Raw genomic sequence first — 27,338 nt, 5'->3', positions numbered from 1 at the left:
TATTACAAACACTATACGATAGGTTTAAGTAAATTTGTGATACTGTAGAGGGTGTTCTAATAAATGACCCGTAAATAAATAATATCATAATATATTAATAGGTATTGTTTTCTTTTTCTTGAAACTTAGCAAGACTTATGGACCACCAATTTCATGCAATTGAATATTTTTTAATATATAATAATAAAATAAAATACACATTATATGTTAGTGGATTGAATCAGATTTTTTTGTCCTATATTGAATCAAAGGGTGGTTCAAATTCAATCTAATAAGCAAACAGATTGTATTTCTTGATCCGATTTGATTCGATAATCTGCTAAGGGATATTTCAAATCGGGCGGATTGAGATCAAATCCAAATTGGATCATGATTTGATTCACTTGCACCCCTAAAACATAAGGGTAAAATATAAGAACTTCCCCTAGGGTTTCTGACAATCATAAACCTCACTTAGGGTTCCACTTTAACAAAAACCTATCTTGCAGCTTTGAAAAAACCTGCAACTGCCTCCTTTATGTCATTGCCCCATACAGAAAAAACATTTGTCCAATGAATTAGTTTTTATGAAATACCCATTTTACCCTTATGTCCATCAATTTAGATGGAGATTTACTAAAATATCCCTAAAATAACTTTTAACTTGCATCACCCATTTCCCTGGGAGAGATTCCTCGTTTCATCCTTTCACTCTCCACTGTAACACTCCATCCAATTGACAAGGGGGCAACAATCACCCTAGAGAAAGAAGACAAAGTTGGCCACTATAAATTTTATAGAATGTAGGTGGTTCACATGAAACTTTAGTAGGAATCTTATCTGCTATAGAAGCCATATAAATCAGATTCGAGGGTTTTTCTAGTTCTCTATCCACTCATTTGATGCCTACTTTGACATCTATCACACAATTGTTGACATGTTAAGAAAACGGATAAAGAAGGAAGCTATATAATTTGAAGGGTGGTAATTGCATGTTTTTCAAAATTACATGGAAGTTTTTGTTAGAGTGAAACCTTGGGGGAGGTTTTATGATTGTTGGAAACCTCAAGAGAGGTTTTTATATTTTACCCTTAAGAAGACTTTCATACATGGCCAACTCATCCATTCTCAACCAAACTCGGACAAGCCTTGGGTGTCTATCTGGATAACCTAGCTGGATAAGGATTGAATTGTTGGGTTTAAAGCTTCGGGGAGGAAGGCCCCTAATTCAGAGGTTGCCTATAAGCTTGAAAAAGGCCATGCAAGAATTGGTTATGTGCTAAGAGACTGTAGAGGAAGAAACCTTTGGGTGGATAATGCTGTCTCGTGGTGTAGCTTGGTTGTGGAGGCTAAGAGTCTTGCTATTAGATGAGCTAAAATCTCTTGCAAGAAAAAACTCGGTGCACACAGAATCCAATCACACATTGGGGATATTTCCTGTACATGTATCATAGGGAGATGTTCCTAATGTGAGTTTTACCCTTGCTTTTCAGAGTGCGTGCAAAGTTTTTTTTAGGAGATCCCATTGCCCATCAGATTGGGTGTTTGAGAAGCTAAGTTCTTGGGATGTTTCATTATGATGGGATTTCTTGCAAGTAAAAACTCTACACATACTTTGAAAAGCATGGGAATCCAATTGCACATTAGGAACATGCACAGAGTTTTACCTACAGAAGATCCAAGAATTGATTCTTTGGTGGCAACCCAGGGTTTGCAAGAGCCCAACAGAAGTAGCTTCTTGGCCCTTCCTTGTTTTAAATGACATTTGGGCCTTAGCTCAACTCTATTCCAAATGTTTCCAACATGTTCCTTCGGCTACAAATGACTTGGCCTATGCTATAGCCAATTGGGCTTTGTCTAGGGAGAGAGGCACAATCTTCTCTTATTGTGAGTGGGTTGTTCATCTAGCCCATCAAGATTGTTGGATTTTAATCTCATTACGAATTAAATCTAATGGGGTTTGATTGATCAATGACATGAAGAAACACACTTGCACACATATATTGGAAAATAATGTTTTCTCTTATTAAAATCAGTTTTCTATTTGTCCCACATTGTAAAATTACTAGATTTGTTTTAAGTTTTTAAATAGGAACTCATTTACACTCCTTAGAAATATAAAGAGTAGAGCATGGATGCATGCTACCGCACAACGCACGCACATGTGTGTGTGTGGTGCAATGAGCCGCTTTAGAGGCGTACTTTGTGTGGTCCATGTAAGGCGACTTTGATTTTTGGTGTGAGGCCGACCGTTGATGATTTCAACGGTCACGATCTGATTGAGTATGATCAAAATGCACTATTCAAAGTTAATAGTCATTTACTATTAACTACCTTTTAATAGTCAAAATGTTTGAAATTATGACTATTCAAAGAGCATTTTCTGAACCTACACCCTCATCTTCTCCATGACTTTTCATAAATTATTTGAGGAATGTGAATCAAGCAATTGAACATAAGTTTTTGAAAATCACTTTTGTCTCTCTTAGTTCAATCTACTACTGTCTCATAGAAGGTTTCTTTAGAGACTCTTCAACTTTGTTGGTCATAGATTCTTTCCTAAGGCTCTGTTGTATCCTGTGAACGAATTTTCTTGTAATCCAACAGCAAACTCAGTAAAACTGAGTAGGGAAAATAATGTTATAAAGATAACGTCTTCAGGCATGCCTCAAAGCGCTTCTCCTTCAAGTTTATGTAACCCCATTTTACCAACAATTTTAGAACGTTATTTTGCAATAGAGGCAGAAGCAAGCATAACTTCGATCAAGATGATGAACTAAGACCTTGTTTGACTTGACCAGTTCGATGGAGCAAATGTTAGTTGATGGCAAGGCAAGATCTTCTTTCTGATCACATTGAAATTATACTATTTATTTGATCTGAATCTGCAACCTCTTCCTGAACCCACTAACAAAGACATTGAAAAACTAAAGAAGGAAAGATCAAAACAAGAAGATGATTCACTTTTGTGTTAATGACTACTGAATGCCTTATCAAACCGACTTTACAACTTCTATAAGGAACTCTTATCTCCATAAAAAAATTGGAAGGCTTTGGATTTCAAGTACAATGTTCAAGAAGTAGGTACAGACAAATATCTTATTGTAGAATACTTTGACTTCACCATGAACGACCATAAGCCAATATTGGAGCAAGTTCACGAACTACAAGTGATAGTCAACAAAATTCGATTCTTTGACATCATCCTTCTTGAATCTTTCCAAATGGAAGCAATAATTGACAAACTCCCATCATCTTGTAAGGATTACAAGAAGAAGCTTTTGCATAAAGCAAAAGAATTTGCCTTGGAACAAATTCAACAACACCTTCATATTGAATAAGAGTTTCGTATTAGAGACAGTAGGGATAAGACCCTAGCTGGTATGCTGAAGTCTAAGGTATACTTTGTGGAAAAAAGATTGAAGAAGATTAATCATGCATTATAAGTAAAGAAGAAGGACCGGAACTTCAAGAAGAGAAACAATAAGAAAGAGTCCTACTATGTTTATGGAAAGAAGGGGCACTATGCCCAAGTCTAACTACATTAGAAATGTGGAACCAAGTGTACAAACATGGTGGAAGACAATCTAGTAGCCATGACCACTAAAGTGAATATGGTAGAATCATCTCTAAATAGTGATTTGGTTCAGGTTCCATAGTCCATGTTTGCAAGACAAGTCCTTATTTAAGACGTATGAAGAAGTGTTGGTGGCCAGAAGGTACAGATGGGAAACCAAATATGTGCCAAAATTGTTGGAAGAGATAACATGGAATTGAACTTACCTCTTGAAAAACACCAACCCTCTTGAATATTCTCCATGTTCCTTACAATAGAAAGAAATTGGTCTCAATAAATATTGTCTACAAGAGGGGATTTAAAGTTTTATTTGAATCTAACAAACTAATCCTGTCTAAAAATAAGATGTTTGTTGGAAAAGTGATATGGTTGTAATGGTATGTTCAAATTGAGTATTAAGGAAGAAAAAATGTTTTGCTTATATTATTTATTATTTGTCTTTATGGCATGATAGATTAATACACTTGAATTTTAGATCCATAAGAACATGAGTAAACTTGGTTCAATTACATATAGTAACGAATTAAAGGATAAATGTAAGATATGCGTAAAATCCAATGATAAAGCCTTTGACATGTTTAAACAATACAAAACTGAAATTGAAAATCAATTGAAAAGGAAAATTAAAATACTCAGAAGTGATAGGAGTATTGAGTACTTTAAGAATGAGTTTAATTACTTTTGTGAAAAAATTGAAATAATACATCAATGCTCTGCTCCCTATACCCCTCAACAGAATGGCTTGACTGAAAGGAAAAATAAAACTCTTACAGAAATGATAAGATATATGCTGATGAAAGCAAATACCATCATTAAACATGTGGGGAGAAGCACTCCTAACAGTTTGCCATTTACATAACATGATTGTTTATAGAGTTAATAGCTTAGCATATTTAAAAGTATGGAGGTGTTTAGTATATTACAGAATTCTAGACTCTAAAAGAACCAAAATAGGACTCAGAGCAAAAAGAAATATGTTTGTTGGATATGCAGAATATAGCAAAGCCTATAGGCTTATAAATTTGGAGTCCAACAAGAAAAATGACAAAAACTCAACAAGAAAAATTCAAATCTCAATAACTATTGATAACAATGTGACTGAAAGAAGAAATTACACAACTATAACATGTATAGTAGAACCCCAAAAAAGTAAAAGATAAAGAATAGAAGAACACTTAGGTTCTGATTTTATCTCTACTCAATCAATTGTGTTCTTGTTTAGACTGATAGAGAAAATGTTTTAAATAATATACCAATTACAAGGATAAAAAATTTGTCACGTATCAGCCTGTATCGATTTATATGTATCGTATCAGAGCCCTCTCGATATGCCTCTATAGGGGGCGTTTCGGGTTAATGAGTGGCTCAGGGGTAGACCGACCCCTTTGAACCAGTTTCAGAAACAATAGTACCGATATAGGTTGATACGTTCTATTGACATATCGGCATGTATCGATATTTGGAACATTGACCCATTGTATTAAACATTAAAAATAATCCAAAAACCTACAATGAGGTCGTGACCTCTGGAGATGCTGCCTTTTGGAAGAAAGCTATAAATGATAAATGAATTCAATAACGTAAATGGGTGTTTATAAGAAAGTACAACATTGATGAAACTATAAAAAATTTTAAGACTAGATTAGTAGCCAAAGGATTTAGTCAAAAGGAAGGGATTGACTACTTAATTTAACACCTATATGCTAGTGGTTAGAACAACTTTTATAGCACTAGCATCTATTTATCACTTATCTGTTCATCAAATGAATGTTAAAACTATTTTCTTAAATGGTGATTTAAATGAAAAGTCTACACGGAATAACTAGAGGGATTTATCCTTCTTAGAAATGAGAAGAAAATCTATAAACTAATTAAATCAAGTGTGATTAGGAGGCACTATTCAAAGTTATCAGTCACAATGTTTAAAATTGTGATTGTTCAAAGAGCATTTTCTGAACCAACACCTTCTTCTTCGCCATGACTCTTCATAAATTATTTAAGTAATATTAATCAAGCAATTGAACACAATGATATATACACTAAAATCAAATCACCTTTGGCATTTGCATGTAATTAAAATAGGAACGCAAGGCAACAATTCTAAGCATGCCCTCAATCGAGGCAAACTTTGATGTTATTTGGTTTATGGGTGCTTCGTTTCAACGTTTGTGGTTGAATTTAACATTGGAAATTGAGAAAATAAAGTATTTTCGTGCATAAAAAATGTGGTTTTAAACACATAAGTAAGCACCACTAGGTGCCACCAAATGCCACATAAGTCAGATTGAAACCACCCCCCTTGTTGAGGGCATACCATTTTGAGGCTTCTTCTAATACCACAATGGACCAAGGTTCAGAGAACTGCGACGCTCAGTGCTCAAAAATCAAGTATCAGGCATGTGAGCATATCAATACACTTTACTTTTTTAGTTTTTAGGTTTGACAATGGTATGGTTAGACGATCATTACCATTTAAATGTATTAAATCTACCTAACTCAAGTGTTGCATATTGGTGACATTGAAAATATATACATATCGTATGAACCTTGTAATGTACAACTTAGTAGATGTTTAGTTGGAGGAATTGGTTTGCTAATTTCAATTTATAATTTTGTCATATCATCCAATTCCCCAAATTGTGAAAAAAAAAACCCATTAGATAAGACTGATCTGTCAAAAGCCAAAATGGAAATTAATCATTCTCAGTTTTCAAATTCGAGTCAATCCCCAAAGCTTGCAATTTGCTTGAAAAATCAGGAGTGGTTCTCAAATTGATTTCTATCAGGGTAGTAACATGTCTAGGGCAATGATGTGCAAACTGATAATGTTATGACAGTTAATGTTTTCAGGAAAATTCACCTCATCGGCCTTATATACCGGAAAGATAAGATACCTGAAAAGCTTTACCCAAGCAGAAGCCTGGGAGAACTTTGGCTGCACGTTCTGATGGTGTGGGGTAACAGAAAAGAACGTTTGCAATCAATATTCTTATATCCAAAAAGACTAAGGGACAAAATGCTCTCAAACATCCTAAACAACAGAGATTTTCCTAGAAACCCACATGCATTTGAAATTTTGAATGAATGCCAATCATTCGCGCATGCCCGCTGGCTTCGCATCAACGGAGTTGATGGTTTCTATTGGATTTTCCAAACATTCAAATCAACCTTTCATTTCCTTATTTCCTTCCAGGTAACAAGAGAAGGCATTGCAACTTTAATTCCCCCCCTTAGAGAATTTATCTCTTTGGTTTCTTCATAATGCTTAGAGGCTATTCCTTTTGAATCTTCCCTCCACTAAAAGATTGACATGCAAAAGGATGGATTGCTCCTTGAATCTTGAAAAGATAATTGAGGGTGTTTGGGTTGTTTAAAAGAGAGTTTTTTTTAATTATTAAAGCTCAGCTTGGAAGGAGTACAAATACAAATATGTAGAGTGCTATTTTGTATTATTTTATATATATATTTATAGTATAAATATTTGTATTTACACTCTTTCCAAACTGAGCCTAATAAACAATGGCTTGTTCAGGAACCACAAACAACAGCAATTGGTAATTTTTCCCTTCATTTCGGGCCATACTCGAGTTTGTGATCGGATATCGTTTGCGGACACATCTTTCATTCATTGAATCACTGAAATAAAAGAGATCGCTCGGTGAAGAGGTACTAAAGCCTTTCTTTTCTTGACTGTGAAATTTAGCCACGTGCCTACAGAAATGAGTAAAAGTTCAAATAAGAATGCCACGGAATATTTAATTTCAATCACGGCACAAATGTACAATGAATAACAGAACAACATCATGGCACAATGAATAGAACCAACTCTACACTTAGGGCTCCAAATACATGCTAAAACCAAGAGACTAATAATAGTATCGGTATGCCATTGGATTAATATAGAAAAAAAAATATCAAGGAGATGTTCTGCTAGACGGGTTGTTTAACAGAGGAATACAAATGATCCAATTGGCTTTCCAGTGCCAATGTGGTTGGGGGGTCTCAAAAGGGAGACATTTGCTCCTTTCATTCTCTATTCATGCAGAAAATTTCGGATTAAAAATTTAAAATCACCTCGTCATGCTTCCAAGGAAAGCACTTCTTTAAATTTCAATTCTTAATTGAAAAAAAAAAGAGTTTAGCTTTGGATCAATGTTGCAAGACTCGGACTGGACTAAAATCAGTATGCTCACTGGAACATTTTTTTTTCCAGTTAACTGGATGGTTTCCCGTTCAACCCATAAAAACCATCATTTAACTGGGACCTGAAAAGGTCACTGGGTCACCGGGGCAGCAGTTCAACTGTCTGGCCTGGTGAATCCTACAACACAGCTATTAAGGGGGAACATGTGACAGATTCAAAGAATTCCTTACGAGTTACGGCCTTGCCCAAAATTGACCCATCTGTGATTTAAGAAACTTTTCTCCTATTATTAACAGAAAAGTAGCAATATTTGCATTGAACCCACAAACCACTATTCAGTGCTGGAAAAGCCAAAATAAAGGACGCAAGACTTGAAATTTCTAGAAGATGACAAAGTACTAAATACAACAAATTTTTATGGCAAGCAAAGTGACTAAATAAGAGATCATAAAAGAATTGATTGGTAATGATTAAATGAACCGAAAATTTTGAAACTTGGTGGAATACATAAATTCTTCATGTGTTTTGCATGGACAGAGTTGCATGCAAATATCCGCACAAAGGTGACATTTTATTGAAGGATCTCTTCCCCGCAAAATATTAGATGTAATAAGGCTATAGTTTACAAACACGTGTAATGTGAGAAGGAAACAGAAAGGTTATAAATGGAAATATCTTGACTGTATCAAGAACATTCTCGAAAACATTCTGGAGGATTCCAATGAGGCACCTCCTCCAAGCTGAAATCGTAAGTTACAAAAAGGAAAAAATGAAAGAATAAAAGAAAAAATGGATGAGACAAAAGGACAAAACATCTCAAACAATGATTACAATATTCCGTCTACAATGATAACTAGCACCAAGAAAACAAAGAATCAGCTGATGTTTGGGCCTGCAAACACTCACCTGGAGTCTCAAAAGCTTTCAAGCCGAATTGGTTATTTGAGGATGTTTAGTTTCTTTTCTAGACAATAAAAATGATGCATCTCCTCTACTGAACTATATCAGCAACCAGCAGCCTTCAGAAAGTTATCATATGGACTTGATGCTGGCAACCTGAAGTTGGAATGATGTTGGTACTCAACTGCACACAACATTGGAGTAGTGCCAACTGATGATTTGCATCCTTTTGCACTTAAATCATGATCAAGGAAAGGATTACCAGTCTGCAGGTTCAAATTCTTCTCTAGTATTAGATACCTTATCTAGGAAGACTGCATATTTTTATGTAACCATGCATGCAAAGCAGATATGCTTTATGAACGCATGGGTCATATATGTGAGTATGCAGGCGAATAGGTGTATGATGATATAAATCAAGGAAAACATAAATAATATAAGTACCAGAGGTAAACCCATGTCAACATGGGAATGAGATGATATTGTTTTTGCTTCGTTGTGATCTTGTACAGAGATGCTAATTAAATTTTCTAGTTTCTGTTGAGCAGTCGTGAAAGTTGACAGTTTTTTCTGTTTTCCCTTCAAAAGGGTCTCACAATGTAAGGCTGTTTCCGTATATGGTACATCAGGTGTGGTTGACACTGAAAATCTTCCAACTTGACGTGCTGTATCCAGGACCTGTACACATTTCACCCACTTGAGCACAAGGTATGACATAGATTAAATTCAAACAAGTGATAACTAGGATTTAATTATCCATTCTGATTGGTTTGTTCACCAATTGGTGATCTCTTATAAAACAAGGTTTTAAAAGGCTAAAGGTGTAGCTGAGGCATAATGACTTGAGAAGGTGATGCATAAGCCTCAAAAATTAAAAAAAAAAAAAAAGATTAACTAAAGTTTATAGAATGCTTCCTGATTTGTCTTTTCATGCTGAACAGAACAGAATAATGAAATAAGATTCATGTAGCTGACCTCATATAGTTGGGACAAAGTTTAGATGATGATGTCTTCTTGTCTTTGAAACTAAATTTATATTGTCATATGTAAAGAAATAATTATAGAGGGTGGAGTATGTGGGTACTTATCAGAATAAGTAAAAGATGAAATGAAATGACAAGGAAGAGAAGGGAAGAATGGTGTATAGGACAGGAGGAGGGGGGATGGGATGTGAGAGAAGGGACATCCCACATTGGTTAGAGGAAAAATAACTCTAACTAATCTTCCATCTATACAATCCTCCGATTTCCATTCCACATTGTCCTTATGAAGTTGGATTGCCCAGATTTTGCAGTACCAAAATTGAAGAATGCAGATTTAAGGCAAATCATCCTTCTGAATTTAAGGATCAATAGAGTGGGAAGATCACTCTAGTGTGACAAAGTTTGGGACACTTGCATGTGAGTGTTGGATCTAGAGGTGCAACTTTTCCGGGTTAGGGTTGGGATTTTGTCAAAATTTCAATAGGCCCAACCCGAAACCCGAGCCCAAAATAGTGTAAACTGTTAACTCGGGCCAACCCAACTTGCACCCCTAGTTGGATCCTTTTCGTAGATAAAATATAGAGAACTATACTATCTAGAGCTTATACTTTACAAGTATTTTGACTTTGTGGTTGTCGAGCCTTTGTTCATGACTTGTCTCCTTCCCGTGGTAAGTTGGACCCTTGGTCTATTCCGTGTATCTTCCTTGGGTATCCCTATTCTCAAAAGGGTTAGCGGTGCTTTAATCCCGTCAGTCATAAGTACTTTGTTTCTATGGATGTTTCCTTTTTTTTTTTTTGAGTCTGAACCCTTCTATCCTACTTTTCCTTAGGGGGAGTGTAATACAAAAGAGGAGAATCAGGTTTGTCAGGTCCATCTCCCTTCCATTCCGGATCATCTCCTTTCTGTATCTTCCTGCATAAGCATTGTAGAGATCAATAATGTTCTATAGATGTGGAGTTGTCGGATACTGAGCAACTGACACTGTCAGAAACCTAGGAGGTAAGTCCAATTGAGCCAGGTACCCTTGTTCCTATTGATTCCTCTATTCTCGTTTTAGTTGTTGATTGTGTGGATGACCTCGACATTCCTATTTCCCAAAGAAAGGGTGTGAAGTCATGCACTACCAAACATCCCATTGCCCATTATATGTCTTATGACCATATTTCTCCCACTTATCATGCATTCTTGTTTGCCATTGACAGTATCACCATACACAAAAAAGTGTGGTTGAGGACTTGAAAGTACCCTGAATGGACAAATGCTAAGAAGGAGGAAATTAATGCCCTCTACAAGAATCATACTTGGGATTTGGTGGATCTTCCAAATGGAAAAGACCTAGTGGGGTGTAAATGGGTATTCATAGTAAAGCACAAGGTAGATGAGAGTAGAAAGGTACAAAGCAAGGCTGGTAGCAAAGGGGTACATTCAAGTGTATGGTGTTGATTATTATGAGACATTTGCGCTAGAAACAAAAATGAATTCAGTTCAGGTTCTTCTATCATTAGTTGCAAATCTAGATTGGGAGTTGCACCAAATTGATGTTAAAAATGCCTTCTTGAATGGTGATTTGGAAGAGGAGGTATATATGGTTCATCCATCTTTTTTTTATCAGTTCAACCATTGAGTTTCTATGCCAAAGGAAGTGAAAATAAGGTGTACAGGTTGAGGAAGTCTATATGGCCTAAAGAAATCACCCCGAGCATGTTTCATTAGGTTTTATACGGTGGTTCAGCAAGTAGGGTTCAGATAATGCTAGTTTGATCATACTCTCTTTGTCAAGACATGTCAAGGATAGGTTGCAGTGTTGATAGTGTATGTGGATGACATCATCATTAGAGGGAATTAGGGCTCTGAAATACAGAAGTTGAAAGAGTTCTTAGCCTCCCAATTTAATGTGAAAGATATGGGACCCCTAAAGTATTACCTTGGGATTGAGGTTGCCCGCTCACAAAAGTATATCTTCATTTCTCAAAGGAAGTACATTCTAGATCTCTTACATGACATAGACAAACTAGATGCAAAATTAGTTGATACCCCTATGGATGTTGTTAGAGTGAGCCGAATAAGGGTAATTTAGTAATCTTATGTCAGTTAAGTACTTTGCTTATGTGGCTGTTTTATTAGAGTACTCTGCCCCACACTTAAGTGAGGGCAGTTTAGTCTTTGTAAGTGTAATTAGAACCTAATAAACACAAGGGGGTCGACTGAATGGGAAACTAATCAGTTCGACTAAACCCTCCTGTTCTCTCTTTCTCTTGTCTTCTTCCTCATCTTCTTCTTCCTTCTTCACTGGTTCGGACTACTGTAGCTGCTCCAAAACATGGTATCAGAGCCAGGTTTCTGACCTGCTTCCGCTTGCAAAGCATCTCAGCTGTGTTCGTGACACCCTCCTCTTCGTTTCTAGTTGGTTAATGGAGAGAGCTGGTTCGCCCTAGGTCTGAGACATCACAGTTCGTTGCTCTCTGCTGCGCACAGTTTTCTTCATCAAGGAAGGTGATTTCAGCAGTGAATGGTTGGCTGATACTCTCAAAGGAAGGTTGGCTATTTAGTCCTCTTGTGTTGCTGGTATTTCTGGGTAGGAACCCTTCAAGAATCAGTTAGTACTGATTAGAACCTAGAGAACTAGGTTCATTGTTGCCCTAAAAAGGGCTGTGTGTACAGTAGCCGAATGGTGTAGGGCTGCTGTGAGTTGTTGAGTGGTGTTAGGGCTGCTGTAGGTGGCCGAGTGGTGTAAGGTGGAATGCAGTGACCTTGCCAAGCTCCTTGTGGTCGTGTAATGCCCTCTTAAGTGTGTTAAACAAATCTGAACTGGGTGTAGCAGTTTGACTGTGTTGTGGTGCTTGTGATGCGCAATTTTTTTTATTGAGTGGTTGTAAGAGGGCCTACTGTTGTGTTGTGGTGCTTGTGATGCTTATGTGGGTCGTAGGTGTGTGAAGTCAGCAGTAGTGTAAAGAAGAACAAGTGTGTGCTCCCACTGTTGTGTTTAGGGGCTGCAATAGGTGCTGAAGTATCAAACTGTGAACAACATCAATCAGCTTGTAGCTGAGAAGTAAGGTTAGAGGCAACTGTGAAAGAGTACAATAGCAGCAATAGGAGATGGCTACAATGATCAGAAACCTAATGTGGTAATTTCCTCCGACTACCTAGGGGTACAAATGACCTCAATTAAGCTGAATGGGGAGAACTATGTTCCATGGGCCAAATCAGTGGAAGTGTTTCTCAAGGCAAAGAAGAAAGTAAAGCATGTAAGAGATGAAAAGCCATCGGAGGACTCTCCAGGGTTTGATGATTGGGAGCAAGAAGATGCTCAAATCATGACTTGGCTGTGGAATAGTATGGAACCTAAAATTAGTGCCAACTTCATGTTTCTTGATACGACTAAGGATATATGGGAGCATGCTAAGAAGCTATATTCTGGACAAGATAACACAACAAGAGTGTATCAGCTTTATCAGGAGTATTTTGATTTACAACAAGGAACCAAAACACTAGAAGAGTACTATGCCAACATGAAGAATATAAGGAATGAACTCAATGTCTATCACCCCCTTACTCCAGATATTAAAGTTCAGCAACAGCAAAGGGAGCAACTAGATGTTACAAGATTTTTAGTGGGGCTGAAGTCGGAATATGAACCAGTTAGAGCCCAAATATTGGGGGGCTCTACTCTTCCTACACTTGAGGAAGTATTCTCAAGGCTTCGTAGAATCTCTTTGGGACAGACAGAGAACTCCACACAGTCTGATAGATCAGCACTTGTGACAGCTCGAGGGGTTGGATATAGTACAAGAGGGGGAGGTCATGCTCCCCGAGGAGGCCGTGGCAGTTCCATGATTAGTCGGGGTGGTTGTGACTCAGGGGGAGGTCGTGGCAGAGGGAAGAATAACTCTACAAGGAAATGCACTCATTGTGGTAGAGAGGGACACATAGTGAATTTCTGTTATGATCTACATGGCCCTCCCTCTAAATGGGCTAATCATGCTGTAGCGGGTGAGGTTGATATCAGTGACAGTAAACCGGTAGACCGAACTCATCCCACATCTACATCTACCTCTGGGAGGGAAATGGTGAGCGTACCGCGTGATGAGTATGAACGGTTCCTTCAAACTACTTCACAGCATACCACTGCCACACTTGCCCAATCAGGTATTGCTTGCATGTCATCTAAAACCTCTCCCTGGATTATTGACTCTGGAGCCTCAGATCATATGACCGGGACTCCAGGTGTGTTCTCTTCTCTCTCTGAAACCTCCACATCACAAACTGTTACACTTGCCAATGGGTCCTCATCTCCCATATGTGGTGTTGGTAATATTGACATGGCTCCTGTGCCCTTATCATCTGTTTTATATGTCCCTAAGTTTCCATTCAATCTTATGTCTGTTAGTAAAATAACCAAAGCTCTTAACTGTTCCGTTACCTTCTTTCCTTCCACCTGTGTTTTTCAGGATCTCAAGACGGGGAAGAAGATTGGTGGGGGGCATGAAGCTGGTGGACTGTACTATCTTGACGGTGGTGGATCTTCAATTGCTCTTCAGACTTCGCTTACTCCTCTACAATGGCATTGCCGACTGGGACATCCATCTCTCAAGGCTCTCAAGATTTTGCAATGTGAGTCATGTCAGTTTGGGAAACATCGTCGTGTGTCCTTCAGTCCAAGAGTTGAGAGTCGTATGTTGAGTCCTTTTTCTTTGGTTCATTCAGATGTTTGGGGTCCAATCAAAATAGAGTCTTATAATGGGTACAAGTATTTTGTCTCATTTATTGATGATTGTTCAAGAATGACATGGATTTACTTAATGAAAGAAAGAAGTGAATTGTTTTCTATTTTTCAAAATTCCATGCTGAAATACGCACACAATTTGGTGTTCCAATCAAAATTCTCCGTTCAGATAATGGTCGTGAATACTTTCTTACTTCATTTCAACAGTATTTAGAACAACATGGCATTATTCATCAGACATCATGTGCATACACCCCTCAACAAAATGGGGTAGCTGAACGGAAGAACCGTCAGCTTCTTGAAACTGTTCGGTCTATTCTTCACCACATGAATGTTCCTAAACGTTTTTGGAGTGATGCTGTACTCACTGCATGTTTTCTCATTAATCGGATGCTCTCCTTCATTCTTCATGGTCGGTCCCCCTTCTCTATCTTGTTTCCCACTTTATCTCCATTTCCATTAATTCCTCGTGTCTTTGGTTGTGTGTGCTTTGTCCACAATCTGAGCCCTGGAATAGACAAGCTAGATGCACGCTCAATTAAATGTGTCTTCCTTGGCTACTCACGGACTCAGAAAGGGTACAAGTGTTATAATCCCATTACCCGGAAGTGCTATGTCTGTCCTGATGTCACCTTTTTTGAGTCAGTCCCCTTCTTCTCAAGTCCTGAAGCACCCTCGTCTCCACCCGCACTTCCTCTTCCTCTCCCTGTCAGTGATCCAGTTCCAGATGTTGTTGTTGGAGTAGACTCATCACCTCATCCCATGCAGATCACCACCGAACGTCCACCAATCCGGCAAGTGTATACACGTCGAACGGCACCGGCCCCTCCTCCAGCTTCTACCTCATCTGCGGATCCTCTCATGGCTCCTATTGTTGAACCCTCAAACCTTGATCTACCCATTGCCTTACGGAAAGGTAAACGCAGTTCTACCCTCCATCCCATTTCCAATTTCGTTTCATTATCTCGTCTTTCTACATCACATCGCCAGTTTGTTTCCCTTTTATCCTCTATTTCCATACCTAACAATGTCCAAGAAGCTCTCAGTTCACCTGATTGGCGGCAGGCAATGGAGGAGGAACTTTCTGCTCTTCAACATACTCAAACGTGGGAACTTACTACTCTCCCACCTGGTAAGCATGTTGTGGGATGTAAATGGGTGTATACTGTGAAATACTTGCCAAATGGTAGTGTAGAGCGTCTGAAGGCCAGACTTGTTGCTAAAGGTTACTCCCAGTTGTATGGAGTAGACTACATGGAGACATTCTCTCCGGTGGCTAAGATTGGTTCTGTTCGTGTACTAATTTCCCTGGCAGTTATGTATGATTGGCCTCTGTTTCAGCTTGATATCAAGAATGCCTTTCTCCATGGTGATCTTGTGGAGGAGGTATATATGGAGCAACCACCTGGGTTTGTTGCTCAGGGGGAGGATGGTAAGGTATGCAGATTGAAAAAGGCAATTTATGGGTTGAAACAATCGCCGCGTGCTTGGTTTGGGAAGTTCAGTGAAGTGGTGAAGAGTTTTGGAAAGAAGCAGTGCCAAGTAGATCACTCAGTGTTCAGCTATGACTCAGAAGCTGGGAAGATTCTATTAGTGGTCTATGTGGATGATATTGTCATTACTGGCAGTGATAAATTGGGGATTGGCAAATTAAAGGTATTTTTGCAAAACCATTTCCAAACAAAAGATCTTGGAACATTGAAATATTTCTTGGGAATAGAGGTTGCCAGGTCAAAACAAGGTGTAAATCTGTGCCAAAGAAAATATGTTCTTGATCTATTGGAAGAAACAACACTGTTAGGTGCAAAACCGGCTGAGACCCCTATGGAACCAAATGTTAAGTTGAGCAGTGATATAGGAGAAGTATTTGAAGATCCTGGAAGGTATAGACGACTAGTGGGGAAGCTGAACTATCTAACTATCACGAGACCCGACATATCCTTTGCAGTCAGTGTGGTGAGCCAATTCATGCAGGACCCTCGTATACCTCACTGGGATGCAATTCTTAGAATTGTGAGGTATCTGAAAGGAGCTCCAGGCCGTGGACTATTGTATAAACCAGGAGGAAAACTTGAAGTAGTGGGGTATACAGATGCAGACTGGGCAGGCTCAGTGAATGATAGAAGATCTACTACGGGCTATTGCACATTTCTTGGAGGAAATCTTGTGACGTGGAAGAGTAAAAAGCAAACGGTTGTGGCCAGAAGTAGTGCTGAAGCTGAGTATAGGGCCATGGCACATACTACCTGTGAGTTAGTGTGGTTGAGGAATCTTCTACAAGAAATTGGGTTTCACATGGATAAACCTATGAGACTGTATTGTGACAACCAAGTTGCACTCCATATCTCATCCAATCCTGTATTTCATGAGAGAACAAAGCACATAGAGGTTGATTGCCACTTTGTGAGGGAGAAGGTCCTTGCTGGAGAGATAAACACAGAACATGTGGGCTCGAATGATCAATGGGCAGATTTGTTTACAAAAGCTCTAAACTCAGGGAAAGTGAATCATCTATGTAACAAGCTGGGATTATATGACATATATTCTCCAGCTTGAGGGGGAGTGTTAGAGTGAGCCGAATAAGGGTAATTTAGTAATCTTATGTCAGTTAAGTACTTTGCTTATGCGGCTGTTTTATTAGAGTACTCTGCCCCACACTTAAGTGATGGCAGTTTAGTCTTTGTAAGTGTAATTAGAACCTAATAAACACAAGGGGGTCGACTGAATGGGAAACTAATCAGTTCGACTAAACCCTCCTGTTCTCTCTTTCTCTTGTCTTCTTCCTCATCTTCTTCTTCCTTCTTCATTGGTTCGGACTACTGTAGCTGCTCCAAAACAGATGTTAATCATAAATTAGGGGATTGTGATGGTGAACCCTTGAAATATGTGGAACAGTTCCAAAGACTAGTGGGACGATTGTTATATCTTTCTATGGCACACCCTGATATTGCTTATGTTGTTGGGGTTCTAAGCCAATTCATACAATCACCTAAGTACTACACTTAGAGGCTACTAAGAGGATTCTTAGGTATATAAATAAGTATCTAGGAACTGGTTTGCTATTTGAAGGTGGAAGTTTATACAGGTGCTGATTAGGAAGGTGTTGTGGATGATAGAAAATCCACAAGTGGGTATTGTACCTTTGTGGGTGGAAACTTAGTGACGTGAAGAAGTAAGAAACAGAGTGTGGTTGCGAGGTCAAGTGCTGAAGCTGAGTATAGAGCCATGGATGGGGTGGTTGAGGTGCTTTGGTTAAAGAATTTGCTAGGAGAGCTTGGTTTTAATGTTGACAGTCATATGCCCCTCTATTGTGATAACAAGGCAGCTATAAGTATTGCAACTAACCCCGTTCTTCATGATAGGACAAAGCACATTGAGGTGGATAAACACTTCATAAGAGAGAAGCTTGAGAAGGGTGAAATCTGCATTCCCTATGTTAACTCCAAGGAGCAATTGGTTGATGTTCTTACAAAAGGACTTCCATGTTTGTGACACAATGAACAATGTGACAAGTTGGGCATGATTGACATACACAACCCAACTTGAGGAGTTTGCTAGTTTGTTCTCTCTGTTACATGTTGTTAGCATGTCATTTTCTTTTATTTTTTCCCGTTCTTTTAATTAAGTGGGATACCCGGGGACCTCCTATCATCAACTAAGGATCTAGCCATACAATCTACTTCTTACTCCACGAAACAATGTTCCCATCACCATAGTACGATCAAGGTTTGAAATGTTGACGTCGATGGAAATGTCGGTCATCCAAATATAAGTAACATGTCAGAAATGTTGGAAATATCATATGGAAATATTGTAAAAATTATAGATATGGTGGAAACATTGTAAAATATGCAAAATATAGAATGGTATTTTATGAAACGACAAAAGAAGCATAGGCACACCTTTTTAAATTATTATCTTATTCCAAATCATTAGATCAAGCTAAGAAACTAAGGTTACAGATCAGATCTTCATGATGAAATGAGTTAAAGAAAATTTTAAACTCATAGAAAATGTAAATAGTTGCAATAGATCAACCAAATAATCTATTACACAAATAAAAACTAATATTCAACTGTGTTTGAAATGAAATAATGAAAATTGAGTTAGATCAAAGTGGTAACCATATAAGTTAGGTGGACAATAACTTGTTACTTCACATACCTAAAATAAATAACTTGTTACTTCACATACCTAAAATATTGTCACCAACTTATGTTATAATACTATCTCTTGTATTCCACATAGTATTAGTAGTGTTCATTGGGGAATATGTCAATTTTAGTAAAATTTCATGTTACCACCCATAGACGTGGAAATGAAAATATGTTGTGGAAGCTATCTCTTGTACTCCACAATATTGGTAGTGCTCATTGGGGAAATGTCGATTCCAATAAAATTTCGTGTCACTACCCATGGAAATGGAAATATTAGGGAAGTTAGGGACATTTTAAACCATGAGTACAATAGCCTGAGGTGGACCTCCTATCATCAATACATCCAACACAGCCTGCATCAGTGTATGCTTCTAGTTTCATGTGCCCATGCGTAGAAAACAAGATACCCTTCCCTAGAGTACCTTTTAGATAACACATGATCCTTTCTGCAGCAACCAAGTGACTATCTCGAGGAGAATGCATAAACTGACTAATAAACTCACTACATAGGAGATATTTGGTCAGGTCATGCAGAGATACAACAACTTTCCAAGTAGTCTTTAGAACACTCCCCAACAGTTCGCCATCAATAGCTGAGAGCTTGTGATTCAAGTTTATAGGTGTAGAAGCCAGTTTAGCATCAAGTTTTCCAGTCTCGGTGAGGAGATCAAGAATATACGTACGTTGAAAAATGAAGATACCATCCTTGGACCGAGCAACTTTAATTCCCAGGAAATATTTGAGTTCACCAAAGTCTTTAATCTCAAATTTAGTGCTAAGAAACCTTTTAAGGTTACACACTTCCTGTGCGTCATCACCAGTAACCATAATGTCATCAATATAAATAATAAGTAGGGTCCCCAAGGAATCTCTCCTCTTAACAAATAAAGTATGATCAGAATGAGTCTGTGTGTAGCCAAAGGTAATAATGGCATCCTGGAATCTCTTAAACTAGACTTTAGGAGACTGTTTGAGGCCATAAAGGGACTTCTTCAATTTACACACTTTCCCTTTCATTTCTTTCCCATACATCCCTGGAGGTAAAGTCATATAAATTTCTTCATGTAAATCTCCATTTAAGAATGCATTTTTTTTTTACATCAAATAGAAAAACCCAAACTAATGCCATTTTAGCTACAAGAGCAAAGGTCTCCAAGCAATCAACACCATACATTGAGTGTAACCTTTAGCAACTAGTCGAGCCTTATATCTCTCAATAGTACCATCAAAATGGTACTTAATAGTGAAGACCCATTTACAACCAATCAGTTCCTTCTCCTCAGTCAAGTCCACAAGGTCCCAAGTACTATTCTTATGCAAAGCATCTATCTCAGTCATCATAGCATCCCTCCATTTTGGTTTAGATAAGGCTTTTGGGACAGACTTAGGAATAACATGTGTAGAAATAGAGGCAAGGAAGGAATAACAGGTTGGGAAAAAACGACTATAAGACGGGTGTTTGGAGATGCAATGAGTTGTACACTTTCGTTTGCCTTTTCAAAGGGCAGTAGGAAGGTCAAGATTTGGGAAGGTATTAGTGAGAGTAAAAGAGGAGGACTGACCTATTACCTCAGTAGTGAGGGAGTTCCATGAGGTTCAGTTGAAGGAGGGGAAACGACTTGCTCATACTTGAGTCTTTGTCTTTGGTACCACCTCTGGACAATGGGATAAGAAGTGAAAGTGGGAGGATGAGTTGGAGGAGGGGGGGGGAGTAGGAACACTTGAAGAAGACTCAATGGTAGGGGATCCAACAAAAGTAGACAATTCAGTGGAGGATTCAAGAGGAACCGGGAGAGGAACAACTGGTGACATAACAAACAACTCCTCAGAATGCTCCCCCTCTGGAGAAGTTGCAAAGAAAGGGATAGACTTTGCAAATGTGACGTCCATAGAAACAAAACAAGTGCCATGCACAAGATCATAACAACAATATCCCTTCTGTGTGGAGGCATATCCTAGAAAAACACACTTGTGTGCTTTAGGTTCAAATTTATGTTGTTGGTTCGGCTGCCTTAATTTGTATGTTTATCTCTGTTGGGTCTTAAGTAATTAGTTATTGGGCCTAATCTTATTTAGTGTTTATTTTGACTAGGTGTCCCATCACTAATCAAGGGCATTCTTGTCTATTCATGTAACATTATGTAATGTCCTTATATATAGTAGATTAGGGCTGGTTGAGGATTATTTTGCCGCCCATCTCATATCTTCTTCTTCTTCTCCTCTTCTTCTCTCATTCGACAGCCCTATTTCAGCAAACATGGTATCAGAGCACTAATCTTTCGACTAGTTACAACAGCCGCCTCTTCCTCTACTCGCAGTTAACTCTCTCATCTTTCTTTTTTTTTTGGTTGCTGCAAAGAAACCCTAGGGTTGGTTGTAGAACACGGCTAGACCTACATCTAGGGTTTCCCTTGGTTGTAGGGCCCAAGGGGAGGTAGACCCAGAGGCTGATGCCCTAATTGACGCAATACAGCAGATTGTAGCCATTCGGCTAAGATAGATCTGTGTAGAACAGATCTAGGCGGAAGGACTAATCTTAGCAGTCCTAGAACTGTTCGTGGGTGAGGTTATAACCTGCGATAGCAGTGCTTAGCACACAGTAGAAGCCAACACAGCAAGTTGCGGGCTGCGGCAGCAGTGATTAGAACACAGCAGAAGGTAGCACAACAGAGTATAATCTGTGACAGTAGTGATTAGGGCATAGTGTGCAATGTAGTACTCGGTGTTTCAGCTCTGTGTCGGGTTCTTAGGACTGAGTTTACAGTGCAACAAGTTCCGTAAGTGTGAAATAGTTCACTATATATTGCATTTACTGTTTTGACATTTACGAGTAAGTGAAGATGTCTTCCATATCCGGGGAAGTGTCTTCTAGAGATGTTAGGGTTTTTGGGAGGTCTCCTAATCTGGAGAATCCAAATCTACACAGTCTACAGATCACAAGTGTGCTGTTGGATGAGTACAACTTCAGGGAATGGTCTGTCTCAGCCTTGCTTTTCATCACATCCTGGGAACTCACTGGTTTACTTGGACGGGCAGAAGAAGGAACCAGAAGTGGGGAGTGCTGAATATGTAGCTTGGAGCAAGGAGAATGCTACCGTTATGTCCTGGTTACTTGCCTCAATGACTCCAAGAGTAGCTAGGATTGTTCAACATTTCTCCACGGCTGCCAAGATATGGGAAAAAGTTTCTAAAACCTATGGGCAGAAAAAGAATAATGCCAGAATTTACAGACTGAATCAAGACATTGCTGCCTTGAGGCAGGGAGATATGAGTGTTGCAACTTATTTTGCTACACTAGAAGGACTATGGGAAGAGTTAGATCACCACCTTATTATTGATTGGGAGAGTGCCGGAGACAAGGAAAAGCATGACAAACAAATTGAAAAGGGTAGAGCATTTAAGTTTCTGGCTGGCTTAGATCCTATATATAAGAGCATAAGGTCCCAAATTCTGGGAAGGGATGAAATGCCAGACTTACATCATGTTTACTACCTTGTGAAGAATGAAGAGGTGAGAAGAAAAGAGATGCAGGTTGATACTCAAACGATACTAGCTGAACAGTTTGTGGAGCATTCGGCCCTAATCTCTACAAATCAAAGGGGAAACAGGCACTCTGACAAGAGACATCTGAAGTGCACCCACTGTGGAGGGGAAAGGCATGTGAAAGAGACCTGTTGGGTTCTCCATCCACATCTGAAGCTAGCTGCATTGAGGAAAGATAAGAAGCATCTGAAGGGTCAATCTACAAGTGTGAATCTGGCTACGGGTCAAAGTGATGATGGTTCAAAACACTCATCTACAGTTAATTCCTGTTCCATGGGACAGACTACTAATTCCCCCCGAACCGGGTCCTTGGGTTTTACTGCCGATGAGGTAGAGGTACTTAGTCGGGCCCTAGCCCGTCTAAGGACCAACTCTCTTCCATCCTCCTCCCTTGCCAGATCAGGTATTGTCTCTGCCTTTAGTGCAACTAGTACTATTGATCATGCCTCTTGGATTATTGATTCTGGTGCAACTGACCACATGACACACATGTCTTCTCTATTTTCTTCCTATCATTTAATGTCTGGTCAAGATAAAATGAGGGCTGCTGATGGTTCTCTCTCTACCATCTCTGGGAAAGGAGTGGTTGACCTAAGCAAGGACATCTCACTCATCTGTCTTGCATGTTCCCAATCTTTCTTCAAATCTCTTATCTGTTTCAAAGCTTACCAAAAATTTGAATTGTAGCATAACCTTTTTCCCTACTCATTGTGTCTTTCAGGACAGATTGACGAAGAGAACGATTGGGAGCGGTCATGAGTGTGGAGGTCTCTACTACCTTGATGCAGACATCAGTTTGGCCTTGCAAACATCTGCTACTTGTAGTCAGTCCAATGTGGAGTCAATAGCTAGGTTACATCTGTGGCATGCTAGGCTAGGTCATTTACCTTTTTCTTCTTTGGAAGTGTTGTTTCCAGAATTATTCAAAGGTGTTTCAAGTCAAGAGTTAGTTTGTGAAGTCTGTCAACTATCAAAGCAATGTAGAACTATTTATTCAACTTCGAGTAATGAAATTCGAGCTTCTTTTGACTTGGTCCACTCTGATGTTTGGGGCCCCTCTCCTATTATTTCTATTGATGGATTTCGATACTTTATCAGTTTTATTGATCACTATTCTCGATGTACATGGATCTACTTATTAAAAGCATGAGAAGAAGTGCCGTGGGTAACCATGACATTTTGCAAAATGATTGAAACACAATTTGGTACGAAGGTCAAACAATTCAGGTCAGATAATGCTGCAGAATACTTTGAAAGGTCCTTGAATCTGTTTATGGAGGATGCTGGAATGATTCATCAGTCATCTTGTGCTAGTACCCCCCAACAGAATGGGGTTGCTGAGCGCAAGAATAGGCACCTATTGGAGACTGCTCGAGCCTTACTATTTCAGCACAAAGTTCCAAAAAGCTATTGGTCTCAAGCAATCCTTACTGCATCATATCTGATAAATTGAATGCCATCCAAGGTATTGGGAATGAAAACTCCTTTCTCTGTTCTTTGCCCCCATCTTCCTGACTTTTCTCTTCCATCGAGAGTCTTTGGTTGTGTATGCTTTATACATGTTAAGGATCCGAAGAAGACTAAATTGGATCCTAGGGCTACAAAGGGAATCTTTTTGGGGTACTCCCTTACTCAGAAGGGATACAAGTGTTATGATCCAGTCACCAAGAAAAAATATGTCACAAAGGATGTGGTATTCTTTGAGTCTCAATCCTATTTTCACTCTTCCCAGAATCCTCTTCAGGGGGAGACTAGTGGGATGGAAGAGGATTCTTCTGTTTCCCCATTCTTTGTACCTCTCTCGACCTTAGGCCTTCCATCTTCTCCTCCTGATCCACCTAGTTGTGGTATCCCGGGTGAATCTAGTGAGGCTCCCATTGTACCAGCTACTACTAGTGATGTTGCAAATATTACTGAAGACTCCAGCAGGCTGCAAAGAGATATCAGAATCACCTACAACAGAAGGAAGAAGGGTCCTCTAACTCATGACAGCAACCAATTGGACTCGGATCAACCTGTCTCAGAAACTCAAGGTAATCCTATCAGTTCCTCTGACTTGGATCTTCCTATTGCCCTTCGTAAGTCTACTCGTTCTTGTACTATCAGACATCCCATTGCTGATTTTGTGTCTTACTCACATTTGTGTCCTCGCTATTGTTCTTTTATGTCTGCTCTCTCTTCTATGCATGTTCCTACCAAGTATTCTGAGGCAGTATCTGACCCAAAATGGAAAGAGGCTATGGACGAAGAAATGAAGGCCTTAATGAAAGCAAGGACTTGGGAATTAGTGGATCTACCAGAAGGGAAAGGCACTGTTGGATGCAAGTGGGTGTTCACTGTGAAGCATAGGGAGGACGGGTCCATTGAGAGGTACAAGGCTAGACTGGTAGCAAAAGGGTTTACTCAAAAATAAGGGATTGACTACAAAGAAACTTTTGCTCCGGTGGAAAAACTCAACACAATCCGAGTTCTATTATCATTAGCTGCAAATTTCTCATGTGAGCTACACCAGTTGGACGTGAAGAATGCTTTCTTGAATGGCGACTTGCATGAAGAGGTGTTCATGGATCCTCCACCAGGTTATGGTTTTGGCAAGAAGGTATGTAGACTAAAAAAGGCCCTATACGGCCTTAAGCAGTCCCCTTGAGCTTGGTTTGAGAAGCTATGTGGGGTCATGAAGAATGGGGGTTACACTTAAAGTGGGGCAGATCATACCCTATTCATAAGGAAGGGAAATGGCAAACTTACGACACTTATTGTCTATGTGGATGATATGGTAATTACAGGGGATGATCAGGAAGAGATTAAAAGACTAAAGGAGGTTTTGGTTGCTGAATTTGAGATCAAAGACCTGGGCCAACTGAGATACTTTCTTGGGATTGAAGTTGCAAGGTCCAAAGAGGGCATCTATATATGTCAGCGGAAATACATCCTTGATCTTCTTCAAGAGACAGGCATGATGGGGTGTAGGCCAGCAGATACTCCAATAGAACAGAATCATGGTCTACAGGAGTCAGTAGGAGAGGAGTACCTTGATAAGGAAAGATACCAAAAGCTGGTGGGGAAGTTGATTTACCTGTCCCACACTCGCCTTGACATTGCTTATGCTGTACATGTTGTCAGTCAGTTCATGCACACTCCTAAAATTCCTCACATGAAAGTTGTGGAAAGGATCCTCAGATATTTGAAGTCTTGCCCGGGGAAAGGGATTCTGTTCAGGAAAAACAGTAAAACTGAAGTTGAAGGATATACTAATGCAGATTGGGCTGGTTCTGTTGGGGACAGGAAGTCTACTTTTGGGTACTGCACCTTTGTTGGAGGAAATTTAGTTACATGGAGGAGTAAAAAACAGAATGTGGTTGCTAGATCTAGTGTAGAGGCCGAATACCGAGCCATGGCTCATGGTGTTGCTGAACTTTTATGGCTTAAGATCCTGCTTGGTGAACTTGGAATAAAGATTGAGTGTCCTCTCAGGTTGTACTGTGACAACAAGGCTGCCATCAACATTGCAAATAACCCAGTGCAACATGATAGAACGAAACATATTGAGATAGACCGTCACTTTGTTAGAGAAAGAATTGTCTCAGGAGAACTCTGCATTCCTTATACTCCCTCCGAGATGCAGATTTCAGATGTTCTGACTAAAGGGCTAGCTACAGTGAAATTTGTGGACTTACTTGGCAAGGTAAACATGATTGACATCCATGCTTAGCTTGAGGGGGAGTGTTGGTTCGGCTGTCTTAATTTGTATGTTTATCTCTGTTGGGTCTTAAGTAATTAGTTATTGGGCCTTAGTTACTGGGCCTAATCTTATTTAGTGTTTATTTTGACTAGGTGTCCCATCACTAATCAGGGGCATTCTTGTCTATTCATGTAACATTATGAAATGTCCTTATATATAGTAGATTAGGGCTGGCTGAGGATTATTCTACCGCCCATCTCATATTTTCTTCTTCTTCTCCTCTTCTTCTCTCATTCGACAGCCCTATTTCAGCAAACATATGTCTCTAATGGCAATGGACATGAACATAGCAGACACACCCAAAAACACAAAGAGGAAGAGAAAAGTGATCCTCATCAGGAAAGAGAAGGCTAAAGGGGGTTTTAAAACCTAGAACCCATTAAGTATGTAGCTATAAAGACAACATTTTAATAGGAACATGAGAGGCAAATAAAAGGCTCTTGGCAACCTCAACCACATGACAATTCCTCTCTACCACTCCATTTTGTTGTAGAGTATAGGAACAAGAACTCTAATGGATAACCCCAAAAGCATCAAAATAAGATGAAAGATTTTTCTCAAGATATTCCATAGCATTATTAGAGTAGAATATCTGTTTATCTGAGTGTTAAACTGGGTAAGAGTAAGTTCATGAAACTAGTTGAAAAATAGTCCTAGAAGTAGGGACTGTGTTTGAAACAAAGAAAACTAGCAAGAGAGGATTAGAGAAGAAGAGAGAGCTGCGGCAAGAAGAGGTTAGAGGATGAGGTGTTCAAACTTAACCTCCCTCTAACTCTCTAATACACTTTTATTAAGTTAATCTTTTAGTAATTACAAGAGAGGTCCTTAGTTGGACAAGAAATTACAAAAGAGGAACATAAAAGAGTATGGGCCCAGAATAAGGCCCATTACAGAGAAGAACATAAAGATAATATACAGTAACAGCCTATGGGCCATTCGGCCCATCTTCTCTACACTCCCCCTCAAGCTGAGCATAGAAGTCAATCATGCCCAGCTTGCTAGTGCCATGATGAAGTCTTGCCTTGGAGATGCCTTTGGTGAGAAAGTCTGCCAATTGTCCTTCAGAGGTAACGAATGGAAGGCACACTTCTCCGGAGGAGACTCTTTTTCGAATAAAATGTCTATCAACTTCAATATGTTTGGTTCGATCATGTTGTACCGGGTTGTGAGCAATGTTGATGGCAGCCTGATTATCACAGTACAACATCATGGGTCTGTCATGATCAATCCCAAGTTCTTCCATTAAGGACCTTAGCCACAACAATTCCGAGACCCCATGTGCCATGGCCCTATACTCTGCTTCTGCAGAAGATCTGGCCACAACAGATTGTTTCTTACTCCTCCAAGAGACAACATTACCAGCCACCAGACTGCAATATCCTGAAGTAGATCTTCTGTCATCCATATTTCCAGCCCAATCAGCATCAGTATAGGCTTCAAGTTTCAAGTGGTCATGCTTGGTAAATAGGATTCTTTCCTTGGAGAGCCTTTCAGATAGCACAAAATCCGTTCTGCTGCTGCCATATGAGTATCTCTAGGAGCATGCATGAATTGGCTAATGCAACTGACAGCATACGCAATATCTGG

The 27,338-nt window shown here is 39.3% G+C and overlaps 1 protein-coding gene across 8 annotated transcripts in view; it reads right to left on the bottom strand.

Moving 5' to 3' along the window:
- Window positions 1–6,922: 6,922 nt before the first annotated feature.
- Window positions 6,923–27,338, bottom strand: part of LOC148844857 (protein SEMI-ROLLED LEAF 2-like) — a 208,966-nt gene continuing 188,550 nt past the window's right edge. For 4 of the 8 annotated variants that reach the window (XM_088953713.1, XM_088953714.1, XM_088953715.1 and 1 more), the window contains 2 exons: window positions 9,045–9,278; window positions 8,240–8,866 (listed from right to left, as the gene is read on the bottom strand). In XM_088953713.1, the coding sequence (XP_088809839.1) occupies window positions 8,705–8,866; window positions 9,045–9,278 (396 nt within the window). In that variant the 3' untranslated portion in view covers window positions 8,240–8,704. Of the gene's footprint in view, window positions 7,268–8,239; window positions 8,867–9,044; window positions 9,279–27,338 lie in introns of those variants that run through there. The other 4 variants (XR_016101990.1, XR_016101992.1, XR_016101993.1 and 1 more) reach the window with 2 other exon arrangements.

Source organism: Nelumbo lutea, chromosome 7 (assembly GCF_056320005.1).
Source record: "Nelumbo lutea isolate HS-2025 chromosome 7, American lotus-T2T, whole genome shotgun sequence".
Taxonomy (NCBI): Eukaryota; Viridiplantae; Streptophyta; class Magnoliopsida; order Proteales; family Nelumbonaceae; genus Nelumbo; species Nelumbo lutea.
Note: the sequence above shows the minus strand (reverse complement) of the source record. Positions and strands in the feature narration are given on the sequence as shown.